This window comes from Artemia franciscana, chromosome 7, assembly GCF_032884065.1.
Source record: "Artemia franciscana chromosome 7, ASM3288406v1, whole genome shotgun sequence".
Classification (NCBI taxonomy): Eukaryota; Metazoa; Arthropoda; class Branchiopoda; order Anostraca; family Artemiidae; genus Artemia; species Artemia franciscana.
Window position 1 is genome coordinate 24472475 of NC_088869.1, and position 17247 is coordinate 24489721.

The window sequence follows — 17247 nt, forward strand, 5'->3', positions numbered from 1 at the left end:
GAGAGAGAGAGAGAGAGAGAGATGGAAAATCTACCGCAAAAGGAATCCCACTCATTTCAAACTTCTTCCTATGAAGACTATTTTTCGGATTTGTCTTCCAAGTTTATAGGTTTGTTTGTGGTAGTCAAGAAATCTAACAATGAAATGTCAAACCTTGCCGAAGGATTATCCTATAAAATTGTATATTGCATAATTTGTTTAGGGAAGTCAGTTTCCACGTAAGTGGAACATTTGTGAGCACTATTAAAAATCTATAAAACTATACAATCTACATACAGTTTATGCTGATTACTCCAATGTCCTATGGGATATTGAGAGTTTCGGTCAATGGATGCGAATATATGCTTGAAAATGGGACTACGAATGCGCTTAGAGAGGTGAAAACTAAAAAATTGTATTTGGTTGGAATATAGATCATGAAACATTTAGTATATTCCATTGGTTTCTAGCTAATGTTAATATGGCCTTAAAATTAAACATTTAGTATATTCCATTGTTTTCTAGCTAATGTTAATATGGCCTTATGTTAATATGGCCTTAAAATTAACACTCGCTCCAATGAGTTTCATTTTGGGAAAGGCAGTTGCTGATGCACCTCATGCAAAGTCTCTCTTCTCTCGGCAAACTTAATGTAAAAACACAACAGGTAATGAGTTCTGCTGCTTCGGCAATTGAAGAATTGAGAGCAAATTGACATAATATCAAACTACTCGTTCCGCATACTTTCACCAATAAATAACATGTTGCCACAGGCTCACACACATAGACCGACTCTTCATTTATCAACGACGAATTCCTTCAATACTTGCTTTGGCGTTTGTGACATGGGATCATGGAAAAGTTCCTAACAGAAATTTGAAATGTTTGGACTTTTTTCTGTTGTTTCTTAAGTAAATGGAATCCCACTATACAATCTATTCTTCCATAAAGCCAACAGAACCCTGTACTAGTTCACAATGCTATCCCTAAATCAACAATCGGAACTATTCAAAAAGGGAATAACTGATTCAATATTCTAAAAAACACATGGTATCACTGTATTTGACTTGTCTGGCACTCAGGTTATGAGTATAGTCTGAATAGGCACTAAACGAATAGTCTGCACCATTGTTGAGCCACTAACAGAGAGTATTGCATTAGTCTCACTAGCTTATTTTGAAACCTACTGGAAAATCACCCCCAACTACAGTGCTGTACTAGACTTGGCATCATGAACACGAATGAAATAATAAATGTTTTTAACTTGGATCGACGTTTGTCCAAATACAAATCTTGCTGCGTGTCCTCGGTTTCCCTGAACAAATTCAAAGTGAATTTGCTCAATGATATCACTTACCTTGCAAGTATCTAGTCCCAACAGGCAATTGTATCCATGTAAACACAAGAAAAAACTTTAAATTTCCATAGAAAGTTTGTTCTATTGTATAAAAATACCCGTTAGAAATTTTGAGCAGGTACTCATATTAAGTGGGATACACCCCCTATCAAGACCATCGGGGTAATATGAAAATCTAGCTCGGGCTAGTAAAACACCTGCCAGAAATGCCTACGGTACTAAACTACTAAAGAAGAAAAGAATAGTGGCCTTAGTCGTCGTAATATCTATTAAAGAATACTACTCTGAGACGCCGTTCCTGAGAAGTTACTGATGCGAACTTTTGACAACCTTCTTTGATATTCAGGTTGGTTTAGTTCAACACCCCCCTCAACATTCTCTGAAACTTTCACTCTAATACCCTTTGTCTTAGTACTAGTAGTAGAAGGAATAGCAGTAGTACTAGTAGAATCAGTAGGAATAATAAACGTGGTTTTAGTATCGTAGTAGTAGAAGCAGTAGTAGTAGCAGTAGTAGTAGAAGAAGTAGTAGTAGTAGTAGTAGTTTTAGTAGTAGTAGTAGTAGTAGTAGTAGCAGTAGTAGTAGTAGTAGTAGTAGTAGTAGTAGTAGTAGTAGTTGTATTAGTGATATTAGCAACAGTAGTGGTAGTAGTAGCAGTAGTGGGTAGTAACAGCAGTAGTACTATTAGTAATAGGAGTAATAGTAGCTTTTGTAGTAGTAGCAGTAGCAGGAGTAGTAGTAGTAGTTATAGTACTATTAGTAGTAGTAGTAGTATTATTAAAAGTGGTATTGCACGCATGGTGAGCACTACCATAAGGAATTTTGGTTAGTTCAGCATCCCCTGAAAATTTAAATATGGCCTGAAAATTTTAACTTAATACCCTAAGCCATTGCTGAGATATCACTTATTCACTCTTTTGATAACCTGCATTCCCATCTGATTTAATTCAACGTTATCTGAAAGTTTCTTCTCAACGTCCTTTTCCTCTTTGAAGATCCGGGATCAAACGTATCCCCCATTCCTTATAACAGATCCTACCTGTAGTCAATGGGAATATTGCATAACTTAAAAACGTTGCCCTAAGAGATTTTGGGGCTTTGTCATACCGATCGTCATTCTTATTTGACCTTTAAACTATGCTGAACAAAGTAACTATCTTAAAATTTTGATTAGTTTCCTTTAAAGGACGGCAGCAAAAATTGCATGGTACGGGGGTTGGTTACAACCGAATCACTTCTTATTCTTTAATCACACCCAATCGAGGTCGAGCAATCGATACCATAAATTAAACAATCCCAATCAAGTGTGTCCCCTACACAATTTCTGGGACAGCCCATTTTATGCGAAGTGAATTCGTGAAAAGCTTGGTGAAAATAAAAAATATCAAACAGTTCGTGGTAACGAACTGTAGTAAGGAGCGACCCGGCTCAATAGTAACCGAAACTCTAAAAAAGGGAATTTTGATACCAATACTTACATCAAAAGAATTGCATTTTAATGCTGATTCTAGATATATAAATTTCATAAAGCTTAGTCTTACCCATCAAAAGTTACGAGCCTGAGAAAATTTACCTTATTTTAGAAAATAGGGGAAACACCCCTTAAAAGTAATACAATCTTAATGAAAATCACACCATCAGATTCAGCATATCAGAGAATCCTATTATAGAAGTTTCAAGGTCCTATCTATAAAAATGTGGAATTTTGCATTTTTTACCAGAAAACAGATCATGGATGCGTGTCTATTTACTTTTTTTTGTTTGTTTGTTTTTTCTAAGGGTGATCGTATCAACTCAGTGGTCCTAGAATGTCGCGAGAGAGCTCATTCTAACGGAAATTAAAAGTTCTAGTGTCCTTTTTAAGTGACTAAATAAATTGGAGGGCACCCAGGCCCCCTCCCGTGCTCATTTTTCACCCAAAGTCACCGGATCAAATTTCTAGATAGCCATTTTATTCATCATAGTCGAAAAAACTAATGAATATGTCTCTGGGGACGACTTATTCCCCCACAGTTCCCGTGGGAGGGGCTGCAAGTTACAAACTTTGACCGTCGTTTACATATACTGATGGCTCTTGGGATGTGTAGAGACATTATCAGGGGGATGTTTTTGGTTTGGGGGGGGGGGCTTTTAGGTGGATACGTGGGAGGATCTTTCCATGAAAGAATTTGTCATGGGGGAAGAATATTTCAATGAAGGGGGCGCAGGACTTTCCAGCATTGTTTAAGAAAATAATGAAAAAATAAACATGACAAGTTTTTTCAACTGAAAGTAAGGAGCAGCATTAAAACTTAAAACGAACACAAATTATTACGCATATGAGAGGTTCACCTCCTCGTAATACCTTGCTCTTTACGCTAAAGTATTTTTAGTAATTTCAACTATTTATTCTACGGCCTTTGTGATTAAAGGGTCATCCTTAACGAATTGTGACAAAATTCAAGTTTTAGTGTAAAGAGCGAGGTATTGACAAGGGAGTGAACCCCTTTATATATGTCACAAATACATGCGAATATAGAAGTTCGTTACGTAAGTTAATTCGTAAGTTGCGTATATTTTTTACTAATGAAAACGTTCATAAGAAATTAGAAGTTCTAGTTGCCTTTTTAAGTAATCAAAAAACTGGAGGGCAACTAGGCCTCCTCCTCCGTTCCTTTTTTTCAAAATCTTTCGATTAAAACTATGAGAAACCCATTTAGCCAAAAACAATTAATATGCAAATTTCGTTTTAATTATTTATGTGGGGAGAGCCAAAATCAAAACATGCAATAATTAAAACGTTCAGAAATTAAATTAAAAAAAACAAGCTTTTTTCAACTGAAAATAAGGAGCGACATTAAAACTTAAAACGAACAGAAACTGCTCTGAATATTGAAGGGGATTTTCCTCCTCAACGCACAGCTCTTTACGCTAAAGTTTTTTTACTGTTTTAAAAAGTAGAGGTTGGGGAAAGAGTTAAACTTTAGCGTAAAGAGTGGGGCGTTGAGGAGGAAAATCCCCTTCCATATACGGAAAAATTTCTGTTCGTTTAAGTTTTAATGTTGCTCGTTACTTTCAGTTAAAAAAAAAAACTTTTTTTTATTTAATTTAACAGAGCCTTCCTCTTGCTTCACGTATACAGCACTATTGCACCGCGCGTTATTTAATCTATGACTTACAACTAAGCATTAGTAACAAAGAAATATTCAAAATGCATTATGTAGAATTGATAGTAGTTCATTAGAGATTACCAGGTCGTTCAGGTGAGAAAAAAAGATATGGCAACATTTTTTTAAAACTATACATGAAGTTGGAGCAAAGATTTTATTATTGTAGAATAAAGGGTCAATGATTTATTTGTCAGTATAAATTACACTGCTCCTGAAGGTTTTTTGGCAAAGTTAGGATGAACATAAGCACATAATTATTGAGAAATTTATTGATTTTAATACTTCTTCAGTCAGGAAAAATAGTAAAAGTTTCTAGGATTAAAATTGTGGATCATTAAAAAAATATCTGTTAGCATTTCCAACGCTTCCTTATTTTATTAGTTTCAATTCATAACATTTTAAAATAAACATTAGATTGTTACGAAGAAATTGAAAACCATGTTTCAAATTTAAAACAGATGATTCTAAAAAGAAAATAAAGTTTAAAATTTTAATGAAATATTTTATTTTTAATCCCATATATTTTGCGGTTTATTTTAAAGTTTATATAGTCAATTAAACGTTGACTGGCCAAAGAATCTGGTAGTAGTGGTAGCCGATAAATGTCACGCATGTTGTTAAGTTGGTAATTTAAAATCATTAACTAATATTTAGTTTCTGTTCGATGTTTCATTTTGATCTGAACTTGAAATTTTGTAGGATTTTAACTTTGTTGTTCTCTTGGGCTTATATATTTCTATAGTTCTGGCTTTCTGTTCTTATTCCTTGCAGTACATTTGAGTTGAATTTTTTAAAACTTATTTGTGTTTTATTACTATCGTTACAGACATTATCTTTTAAGTTATTCTTAAACTATTATATTTAGGATAAAAAATGAATTTCTTTGAAATTTTTCTTCAGTAGATACACACATATCTTATAATAAATTATTTTTCTTGTATTTAATTGACACCCTGGCAAATGGAGCCAATAAATAAGTCAATAGACCCCCCCCCCAGTTTTGAATTGACAGAGGAATTTATTTGATGTCAATTTTAACACATATATTTGCTAAGACAATAATATTTGTTTTATTTAGGCTTGAATACGAGGAAAAAGCTTCCAATATAATAAAATTACAAAAACTTTATAAAAGGAGTATTATCGGCCTTGTCACGTTAAAATATTTTTTGTATTCACTTTCTTGAATTTTGTTAGATCTTTTGATTCGTAAGCTAGTGCACCTGTTATAAATTCCAACTAATGAAAATTTGGGGGATCATCTTATTTTCTTTCAAAAGGTACTCACTCTCATTTTGTTCATATTGGGAGGTATTTGGCATTTCTATTTTTCTGGATTATCATAAATCTTTCAAAACAACAAATAAAATAAATCTTGCAGTAATATTTGGCTACGACCAAAATACCGCTAATGCAAATGTTAGAAATCAGGTGAATCCAAATTCAGTTCTAGTAATTGTTCGGACAACATTCAGAGCTGATTTTTTGTCAAAATCCAAATTCATTTAATTTGAACTCAGTTTTGTTCAGATTAGAACAATCGGAGCATCGCTTTCCATTGATTGCATAGCTCTTTTATACTTTAATGTCTTATTACACTTTGTTCGTATTTCTTTTAGCTTAAATATTGATAGCCTGAAAAATGGAGCCACCGAAGAACTCAATAAACCACGGTTCATGATTGACAGCAGTAATACATTTCCAGGTGATTTATATGTCTTCAATGCCTCTGAAAATGACTCCGGGATTTATCGATGCAGACTTGACTATGCTAAGGATCCTACAATTCATATAAGACATAACATGACTGTCATAGGTAAGATCTCGTCTAAATTCAAATTTTCAATTTGTTTGGAAACTCTAGCTAGGATATCCTGATAAAACCAAATGAACAGAAGGAGAAAGACAACCCTTGACAACAGAGAACGAAACGCTAAAAAAAAGCAAGACATAACAGATGTATCAAAAGAATATGCTATAAATGCTCAATAAAAATAAACGAAACGCATTTTGTTTAAAGATACCAATCATAACTTATCAGCAATCAAAATCAGAATTATTAAAAAAAAACGGGGAAGCGAATATTACGAAGAATTGAAAAATAATGTACCAAAATATTCAACATGTCTGTGAGCCCAAGAGTGTAGGGTTTCAAACTTCTTTTTTTTGCAAAGTGCTGGATTTAGGAACCCCAAATTAGAACTGCAATTATTTAACTACAAACTATTACGTAAGACCTATCACAGAAACAATAAATTTCTAGCAAACTTTTGAAGTAGGTAACTTGATTTTACGATGGCCTAAATAACTGTTAGTTCAAGGGAAATTGCCAAAAGACAAGGATTTTTGCCTAAGTAAGACTAAATATCACCGAAAAGAAGTTTTACCTAGGTATTTTTACCCACCTACCTAGGTAAGTAGCATTCAAACAGATTGTGTCACAAGGAAACTGACGTGACTAAGGTTAATAAAAACCCTAAAAGTAAAGACATTGATTTTGAAAAGAATGATTGCAACCAAAAGTTCTGAAAAAAATCATCACAAAAAGCAGTCAAGATAAGGTTAAATAAACTTAATCGATGACTGGTGCCTATATGTGACGTAAAGTTATGTCTTGTTATGTGATACCTCCGCCAAAAGATCTCGAAACACAGTTAGAAGGTCATATATCCTAGAAAACTATGTAGTTTTTGGGATAAAGTCTCATTAGATAGAATATTCTAAAAAAATTGAACATCAGATTCTCGTACCGTTTGTTAGCAAAGAAATACCATGAGCTCTAATGCGTAAAACATGGATTAAGGCTAAAATTTAAGATGAAGTTCAAAATGGGATCAAAGCTATTCTACAGGTCAACGTAGACAACAGTATTTTTCAAACTAAGATAACGCGAGATTAAAATTAGTGTATTGTTTATATATATATTGACTTGACTTAAGTCTCCTGCCGGGCACTGCTCGGCGTAGAAAGTGACGTCCGCGTCCTCCACCCACTTCGGTCCATGGCGAGTATTTGCTCTTCGCCCTGTCTGATGTTTGCCATCGCCAAGAACTCGGACAGGCTGTCGGACCAACGTTTCTTCGGTCGGCCGCGAGGTCGCTTCCAACCAACTTTGATAGGGTCGAAGTCATAGATCATCTTTGCGGGTAGATGTGGTGGCATTCGAAGCAGATGCCCGAACCATCGGAAGGTTCGCTCGGCTGCTCGAGTCGAAAACCAAGACTGCTTTGTGAGCTGCAGAAGCTTTTCATTGCTGACGAAGTCGGACCATCGTAGGCCCTCAATCCTCCTCAGGCTCTTTGCATGAAATACGTCTATTTTCTTGAGGATTGCAGCTGATGCTTGCCATGCTTCAGCTCCTTAAAGCATCACAGAGCCGACTAAAGCGTTGAAGATCCGTAGTTTCGTTGTGCTACTGATATTTGGTTTTCACTAGAGGTGACGATTCAGTCTACCCATGACAGAAGACGCTTTAGATAATCTTGCCTGCAGGTCGGGGAGAAGTGATCCATTTTAAGAAATTACGGAGCCCAGGTAGGTGAAGTCTTTAACAACCTCGATGCTAGTGGTGCTGTCCAGGCTAGCTGGAGAGTTAACAGCAGGAGAAGACGGGTCTATGGCCATAATTTTAGTTTTGTTCCAGTTTATATGCAGTCCTACTTTGGCAGCCTCTTCTCGCAGAATTCGGAGCGCTTACAGCAGCTCCTCCGTGGAGTCCGCCAGAATGGCCAAGTCATCGGCAAAATCGACATCTGAGATGGTATGATCTCCGAATTTCAGCCCAAAGCTGAGACGTGAAGTGGTTTTTGTCATAACGTAATCTATGATGACGTTGAAGAGCTCTGAGGCCACTGCACATCCTTGGCGCACCCCTGTCGTGATTTGAAAGAACGGGCTGCGCCGACCATTTACTTGCAGACAGCTCTCCGTCCCATGGTGCAGCGCCTTGAGAAGTCTGCAATATTCCTCGGGTAGGCCAGTCAACTCTAGAATCCGCCAAAAAACTTTTCGATCGACTGAGTCAAATGCAGCACGGAAGTCAACGAAGGCAATAAATGCTTTCTGTCGGAACTCTGTGGTCTTCTCTACTATTTGTCGAATCGTGAAAATCTGCTCGATGAAAATCTGCTCGATGGTTGAACGATCCGACATAAAACCAGCTTGCTCCGGTCGCCGGATTTTTCGAATGATGCTCCGTCATTGATCCAGCAGGACCATTGAAAACAGTTTGCAAGGGACTGACAGTAGGGTTATTCCCCGGTAGTTGGAGCAGTCGCTTCTCGAGCCTTTTCTCTTCCATAAGGGGATAATGACACCCTTCCGCCAATCCTCGGGAATTATCTCTGTTTGCCAGATTGTAGAGAACAGGGTGTGTAGAAACAGGAGCATTGCAGGACCTCCTTATTTTAGCAGCTCTGAGTTTAAGCCATAGATACCAGCAGCTTTATTATTCTTGAGTCTTTTTACTGCAAGTCCAATTTCTGAGGGGCTGAAAGGCTCATCTGGAGGAACATCTGTTCCAGGTCTTTGACTGCAAGGTTGGCTGGGACTATCATTAGGAGGCGCAAACGGACCAGTATTGTTGAGGAGCTGAAAGAAGTGGTCCTTCCACCGCTCAAGACAAGAACCTTCGTCAGAGAGAAGTGCACCATCCCTGGACAGGACGGGACCTAGGGTAGGAGCTTTATTTTCAGTGAGGTCTCGGAGATGCTTGAATAGGCTGCCCATGTCTTTCTTTTTTGCAGCTAGCTCAATTTCATCGGCTTTCCTTGCAACAAACTGGGTTCTATCCCGGTGAATGAGTCTGTTCCGCACTCCATTGAGCCTCCGATATGTGGTCATGTCCCCAAGAAGTCTTGCCTTCCGTCTTTGCTCTATGACTTGCAGTGTTTCATTAGTTAGCCACGATTTCTTTGGATAACTCCTCTTGTCAAGCACTAGTTGTGCTGCTTCACTGGTCTGCAATTTAAAATGCTTCCAGAGATCTTGCGCTGCTATTCAGTGAGCCAAGGGCCTCGAAGCGATTCGATATCTCGATACTGTACTTCTGGCGAGTATTTGGTTCCTTTAGTTTCCCAACATCTTCAGCGACGGGTTTTCTTTTCGATCGTTGTGCATGGAGGCGAAGCCAAAGATCGGCGCACACAAGCCTATGGTCTGCGTTTCCAAGTTCTGATGATCTGTAAGTTCTGCAGTTCTTCACCAATGATCTCTAGCGTTTGGAAATAATGACGTAGTCATTCATCTTCTTTGTACGACCGTCATTACTATACCACGTGTACTGATGGATAGTTTTGCTTTGGAAGTAGGTGTTTGCAATGTAAAGTTCGTGAGATCGGCATAGTTCAAGTAAGTGGAGCCCATTGTCGTTAAGTGGGTCGGGAGATACAGGACCAACTGTGCCACGCCATAAACCCATATCATCGCGTACTGTCGCAATAAAGTCGCCAAGGAGAATAGTTATATCATGGGGGGGGGGGTACTGTTGCAAGGCATCTGGACAAAGCAGAGTAGAAATCCTCCTTAGTTGCATCATCAGAATCATTGTTCGGGGTATAGCATACGATGACAGTCATCTTGCCATGCTTGTGTCCAAAGCAGGCCTTCATTAATCTGTCCGATACAGCTTCGTGTATAAAGCCTTTCTTGTAAGGCTATTTAGTGCAAGGCCAACACCATTCCTTCTCGAGCTTCCTCCAGACCAGAGCAATGAGTCACTGTTACCTATTCGCTCTTCTCCGCTTCCGGTAAGACGTGTTTCTGTAAGACCTGCAATTGACACTTTATTCTTGCGAAGTTCTTCAGAGAGTAGGTTCTTTGAAGCAGGTGTATTCAAAGTCAAGACTTTCCAGGTGGCTATTCGTAGCCCCCTTCGGTCCATAAGGTTTAGTCTGTCAGTCTTTCTGACGTCGTCAGCATGTCCCTTGACTCGCGATGGTCGAGATCTTAAAAGGGAATCCGGGTCAGAGGCTATATTGTCACTTTTCGTAGCACTTAATTTTCGGGTGGAGGGTCACTAGCCCTACCGACCCTAGGCCTAGAATCTGATTAAAGCTAGGTTATACCTAGGTACCGAGATTCTCGGGGTGGGCACCACCCGCCACATGAAGTTGTGGCCATCCTGATCGGAGTGTTTAGCTAGGGGAGAAACATATATATATATATATATATATATATATATATATATATATATATATATATATATATGTATATATATATATATATATATATATATATATATATGTATATATATATATATATATATTCATGCCTCACTTTTTCTTCCTTCATTTGAATCTAGCCATAGCTCAAGAAAGACTACCAGAGTTTTAGTCCTAACCTAACGAGGGTAGATTTCACTGCAAGTATTTGCTGGAATTTTCTAATTAGTAAACTTTTAAAATTAACATAACAATGACAATAAGTAATCGTGCACAGGTTAATTCACAAAACAGATTTCACGTTTTCTACCATGCCACCTATAGATGTTTCTAAAGATTTTGAAGTAAGTAAAATCGGCTATTTAGGTCTGTTTCTCCATTACATCCATTAATTGCCATGATTCTTGTAAGGAATCTGATGACTGTTTACCTATTTGCACATTACAGTGCTTTTATTTCATTTTATCTTGTACCTATTTCATGAAGAAATGTAAGCAAGTAATGAAACTGCCTTTAAATTAATAGTCGTATAATACATACCCTATGGCAGCACCTCTATCATGCCTACTCGCAAATATTTTCGTCAAGAATCTTGAAAATTGGGCCGGGATTCGTATTTTCTTAATCATGTGTTTTGGCGACGTTTCATCGACGACGTAATTTTAGTTTGGAATTATGGCAAAAGTGAACTTAAACGTTTTCTAGAACATATAAATACTTACGATAGAAACCTGTAATTTACTCTAGAGACCAAAACAGATAGAAAAAATACCTTTTTTTAGATGTATTGATAATACACAGTGTGAATAAACTTGATTTTACGGTTTACAGAAAACCTACGCATAATAATAGATACCTTCACTTCAAATATAACCATCCTCCACAGGTTAAAAGAGGTGTGGTAATATCTCTTGTGGATAGAGTACTTAATATATGTTCAGAGTTGTATATTAAAAAAAAATTATATTTTATTACAGACATACTTTTTGGCAAGGGGTACCCAATTTCCCTCATAAATACTGTTATTGCTCAAAGATTAAAGATGTATTCTTCTAAAGCCTTAAATCCCACACCAGTAAAATATTCGAATAAACCCACAAGCACGATTTACCTACCTTATATTCCAAAAATTAGTTCAAAACTGAAAAAAGTTTGTTTAAAAAACAATTTACGTGTTGTATTCACAAGTAATTTAAGTATAATGAATCTTCTCAATTCTGGTAAGGATAAAACCACAGTTACTCGTCTAAGAGGGGTGTATCAAATACCATGTAGTTGTGGAAATTATTTCATTGGCCGAACCCACCAAAATTTAGGAACAAGATTACAGCAACACAAAGAAAGTATTGAAAAAGCATTAAAATCTAGAAATAGCTCCATATTTGTCGATTCAGCTTTAAGCAATCATATTTTTGAAAATCCAAACCATTATGTTCTATTTGACAAAACAATCAAGGAGGCACACTCGTGCCTCCATAAAGAGGCGAACCACGACAATGTTAAGCGATCTTCGGTTTCAGTGGTCGCAGAGGGATGGGGAGGGATGCATTTCGTAGCCCAAGCTCCAACTAAGAAACCTGCCAAATTTCACCCCCCTCCGACTTTTCCTTCATGGAGAAAATCCGGCCGAAAGTTTCGACCCACCAACCCCAGCCCCCCTTTAACGTTGTCCGATCGGGCTGAATTTCATGAGTTAAGGTCCCCTAGGGCCCAGGAGCTTATCTGCGAAATTTCAGCTCGATCCGATAACCCCTTCCCTGTTTTCCAGAAACCACGCATAGCCACTTAATGTTCATATTCTCCTTTTGTTTTTTTTTCTCGACGCCTACAGGTCACAGCCGACATCGGATCTGGGTGTACGAAGACTCATTCGATGCGGAATTCTCCGAGTAAGTGCACTTGAAAGTTTCGTAGGAAAATCTTAACCCCCCGAAAGTTTCGACCCCCCAACCCCACCCCTCCCCTTTAACGTTGTCCGATCAGGCTGAAATTCACAAGTTAAGGTCCCCTACGGCCCAGGAGCTTATCCGCGAAATTTCAGCTCGATCCGATAACTTCTTCCCTGTTTTCCAGAAATTACAACAGAAATGTTTTCCACTTAATTAACCCATTTCTTCATAAGAGCCCATGTTAATTTGAAAATTTTAAAAATTATTTAAAAGTTATATTTACACACATGCAGGTGGTTAGCTCAGTTGGTAGAGCGTGGGACTTTTAATCCTCGGGTCAAGGGTTCAAGTCCCTTATCGGGCGTTTTTTTTTTTCACAAAAAAAATTATTATTAAATTACATCCACCATGGATTGTAGAAAAACGTACAGAAATAATATGAAAAAACATTGTTTTCTTAAAGAGTTAAAGAGGCTGCGTCCCAAAGTCGAACCTTAAAACGTACAGGAATTAGGAGGGGCAGATGGGGGGCTGCCGCCCCCCCAAACTCCCCGCTTTTAAAGACTCTTTTGTACAGGTTTTTTGTTGTGGGGGGACTTCATTGTTACTAATTACTAGTTTCGGCGCAATGGTTCTCCTGTCCTCTTGTGTTTAACATTTTTCGAAGTTATTCCATTATTCATTCATTTCAATTTTTTGTTAATTAAAAGAGGGCCTTTCCGAAGCCAAGAGCGGGGGGTTAGGAGAGGCAGAGCGGCACAACAAAAAACCTGTACAAAAGAGTCTTTAAAAGGGGGGTTTGGGGGGCGGCAGCCCCCCAACTGCCTCTCCTAATTCCTGTACGTTTTAAGGTTCGACTTTGGGACGCAGCCTCTTTAACTCTTTAAGAAAACGATGCTTTTTTCATATTATTCTAATTAGCAATGACCTAGGAATCAAAAAAACTGTCCGCGAGGCAATCAAAATCAAACGAAACTTAAATAATAATACATCCCTAAATAGAGACTTGGGTGAATACACACTCAACCCCATGTACACAAAATTAATTATAAAAAATAATACAATTCAAAATAAAACAAAAATAGAAACGAATAAAAACAAGCCCAATCCCAAAGAACTAAAAGATTAGCTGCAGAGAAGGCAAATATCGCAATACGAAATTATTCCAATTTTTAATAAATACAGTTAGTTCAATGAATGAACTTTTTAGCTTGTAAAATGTTAGCTTTTATCACACAGTCTTGGCTGAACTTTTCGTTAAGAAGTAATGATGCCAAGGCTATTTTTTTTAAAAAATGGATTTTTAGCCGAGAGCTTTTATTGTAAGTGTTTTATTGTTTATTATTTTCTTTGCTGAAGACGGCCCTTAGATTTAGGGCCGAAATATTCAAATAGGTTTTGTTGGTTCACTGCATGAATTGAGGTTTTCAGGGCTCATTAGTTTGGATTATGGTCCCTAGGGCTGAATCCTGGAAATGGATTACGCCGTTTGAACCCTGTTTCAAAAATTTTTTTTCCGACTCGCAAAACGTAACAGAAATTAATACAAACACTTTTGCTGCGTCTTCTAAAATTATTTTTAAATATTTGAGATAGAGGCTAGGGATGTATCCAAATTTTCCTTAATCTCTTGGTAATTCTTATTCAAAATAACAAATACAATATGTTTGTTATTCTATTCCACTCATTTGATTTTCGATCGCTATAGAGCCAAAAACTTAAAAAATACAGATCTCTGTCTAGGTAAGGCAAGGTGTTGCTCAGTATAGTGGGAAAGCCATTAAATTGGTTCCGTCTGTAAAAAAAAAGTTTTAAGCTATTCAATGTAATTATGTAATATTTATGTAATAAATGGTAATTTGCGATTTTTTCAGATCCTCCAAGACAACCAATATTGTCGTTTGAATCACAAATCCACACTGCTAAATCAATTTTTATTGAAGAAAATGGTTCTTTAACAATGACATGTGAAGCGTCAGGAGGTAAAACACATTCACACAGCTTTATTTCAGTTTTCAAGTTCATTTCAGTAAAGCATCCGTTTTAAGTTCCTCTTATTTAATTTTAGTAGGGGGCGCAAGGAGTTTATTTATAATTGCCGAAATCATAAAGATTTAAGCAAAACCTTGGTTTACCAAAACTAGAATTGCAGCATCCTTCGCTCGATTTATCTGAAATTGAATAAAAAAAAAAACAAGTTTTTCAACTGAAAGTGAGGAGCGACATTAAAACTTAAAACGAACAGAAATTACTCCGTTTATGAAAGGGGGTGTTCCTTCCTCAGCGTCCCGCTCTTTACGCTAAGGTTTGACTCTTTCTCTCAATTCTACTTTATAAAACAGTAAATACCTTTAGCTTAAAGAGCGGGACGTTGAGGAGGGAACTGCCCCTTTCATAAACGGAGTAATTTCTGTTCGTTTTAAGTTTTAATGTCACTCCTTTTTTTCAACTGAAAAACTTGTTTTTTTTAATTTAATTTCTGAATGTTTTTGAATTAATGCATGTTTGATTTTCGCTCTCGGCAAATGAATAATTAAAACCAAATTTGCATGATAATTTTTTTTTCGCTAAATGGCTTTCTCTTAGTTTTTATCAGACGATTTTGAAAACAAGGGTGGGGGAGGAGGCCTAGTTGACCTCCAGTTTTTCGATACTTGAAAAGACAACTATATTTTAATTTTTAACGAACATTCTTATTAGTAAAAAATATATGTAACTTACAAATTAACTTACGTAACGAACTTCTATATTCTTATATTTTTATTATGTATATGAGGGGGCTTGCCCCCCCCCCCCCCCCGTTAATACCTCGCTCTTTACACTAAGGCTTTAATTTTGTCCAAATTCTTTAAGATTTGCCCCTGAATCACAAAGGCTGTAGAATAAACAGTTGCAATTGCTAAAAATACTTTAGCATAAAGAGCATGGTATTTAGGAAGAGATGAACCCCCCCCCCCCATATCCCTAATAATCTCTGTTCGTTTTAAGTTTTAATGCTGGTTTTTACTTTCAGTGGAAAAAACTTATTCATATTTATTTTTTCATTGCTTTTTCTTAAATAGTGCTAGAAAATCCTACGCCCCCTTTATGGAATTTCTCTTCTCCCATGACAAATTCCTCCAAGGGAAGATAATCCTGCGTAGCCTCCTCCCCTCAATCCCCAACCAAAAAATCCCCCTGAAAAGGTCTGAACACTTCCAAATAACCATTACTGTTTTTAAACGCTGGTCAAAGTTTGTAACTTTAGCCCGTCCCCTGGGGACTGTGGGGGCATAAGACAGCCCCAAAGACATGGCTCTAATGTTTTTCGACTTTGCTGAACAAAATGGCTATCTCGAAATTTTGATCCGTTGACTTTGGGAAAAAAATGACCGTGGGAGGGGGCTAGGTGCCTTCCAATATTTTTGGTCACTTAAAAAGGGCACTAGAACGTTTGATTTCCGTTAGAATGAGCCCTCCCGCGACATTCAATGACCACTTGGTCGATACGATCACCCCTGGGGAAAAAAACAAAACAAACAAATAAACACGCACTCGTGATTGGTAATTTGGCAAAAAGTACCAAGTTCCACATTTTTGTAGATAGGAACTTGAAACTACTATAGTAGGGTTCTCTAATACGCTGAATGCGATGGTGTGATTTTCGTTAAGTTCCTATAACTTTTAGAGGGTGTTCCCCCTATTTTCCAAACCAAGGCAAATTTTCTCAGGCTCGTAACTTTTGATGAGTAAGCCTAAATTTAATGAAACATATATCATTAAAATCATATTAAAAATTTAATTCTTTTGATGTATCAGTGTCAAAATTAAAAATCATCTATCAGTGTCAAAATTCCGTTTTTTAGAGTTCCGTTTACTATTGAGTTGGGTCGCTCCTTACTACAGTTCGTTACCACGAACTGTCTGAAAAAATTTCCGAAAGCAACGTTACTGTTTTGTTGCTTCACCGTCAATGAAAATCTATGGTTGTCAACTCATTAATGATTTGATATGCTATGTCCTAAGAAAAAAATTTCTTTGAAAAAATTAGATCTTATTCCATATAGTGAACGACGTCAATTCATAATATAGTTTTTCTTTGGGGGGGGGCTAAAATTAATTTAAAATCTAGCAGTTAAGGGAGGGGGGATGATTTTATTGGTCTTTAAGTTTTTTAATGAAATACCAGTAAAAAGAAATTTTTCAATAAGTTTTATTCAAAAAAGTCTTAAGTATGCCAAAACGAAAATGCAGTATGTTCAAAATAAACTGCATTATAGGGTACAAAACACAATCTCTATTTTTTATCTTTTTTATAGCAAAAGAAACTTAATTCTGTGTTTTAACCGATGATTGCCACCTGATCACCTCATTAATAATTTTGAAACCATGTTAATTTATTTTTCTAGCCTAAATTATATTAAAAAAAATGAAAAGTGTTGATAAAACCCTTCAGTAGAATATATATAAGGAATTCTGTCGCCGCTATGTAGCAATGTCACCCCCTAATGTACTCTTGGGGTCAATGAGCTATTGATAGACTCGTATACTGGTTGCGTAGCAGGTTGTATCCATCAATACGCACAACCAATTCTGCCTCGCCGATGCACCAATGTATAAAATGAACTAATATATTATTATTATTATTATTATTTTATTATTGTTATTATTATTATTTTTTTTTTTTTTGGAAAACCCATCATACAAAGGAAGGAAAAATGGAGCAATAAACG

The 17247-nt window shown here is 36.8% G+C and overlaps 1 protein-coding gene across 1 annotated transcript in view; it reads left to right on the forward strand.

Moving 5' to 3' along the window:
* The window catches only part of LOC136029634 (nephrin-like), a 225769-nt gene that overhangs the window by 21263 nt on the left and 187259 nt on the right, over positions 1–17247 (forward strand). The window contains exons 3-4 of the mRNA XM_065708135.1: positions 6105–6301; positions 14410–14517. Coding sequence (XP_065564207.1) covers positions 6105–6301; positions 14410–14517 — 305 coding nt within the window. The remainder of the gene's footprint in view (positions 1–6104; positions 6302–14409; positions 14518–17247) is intronic.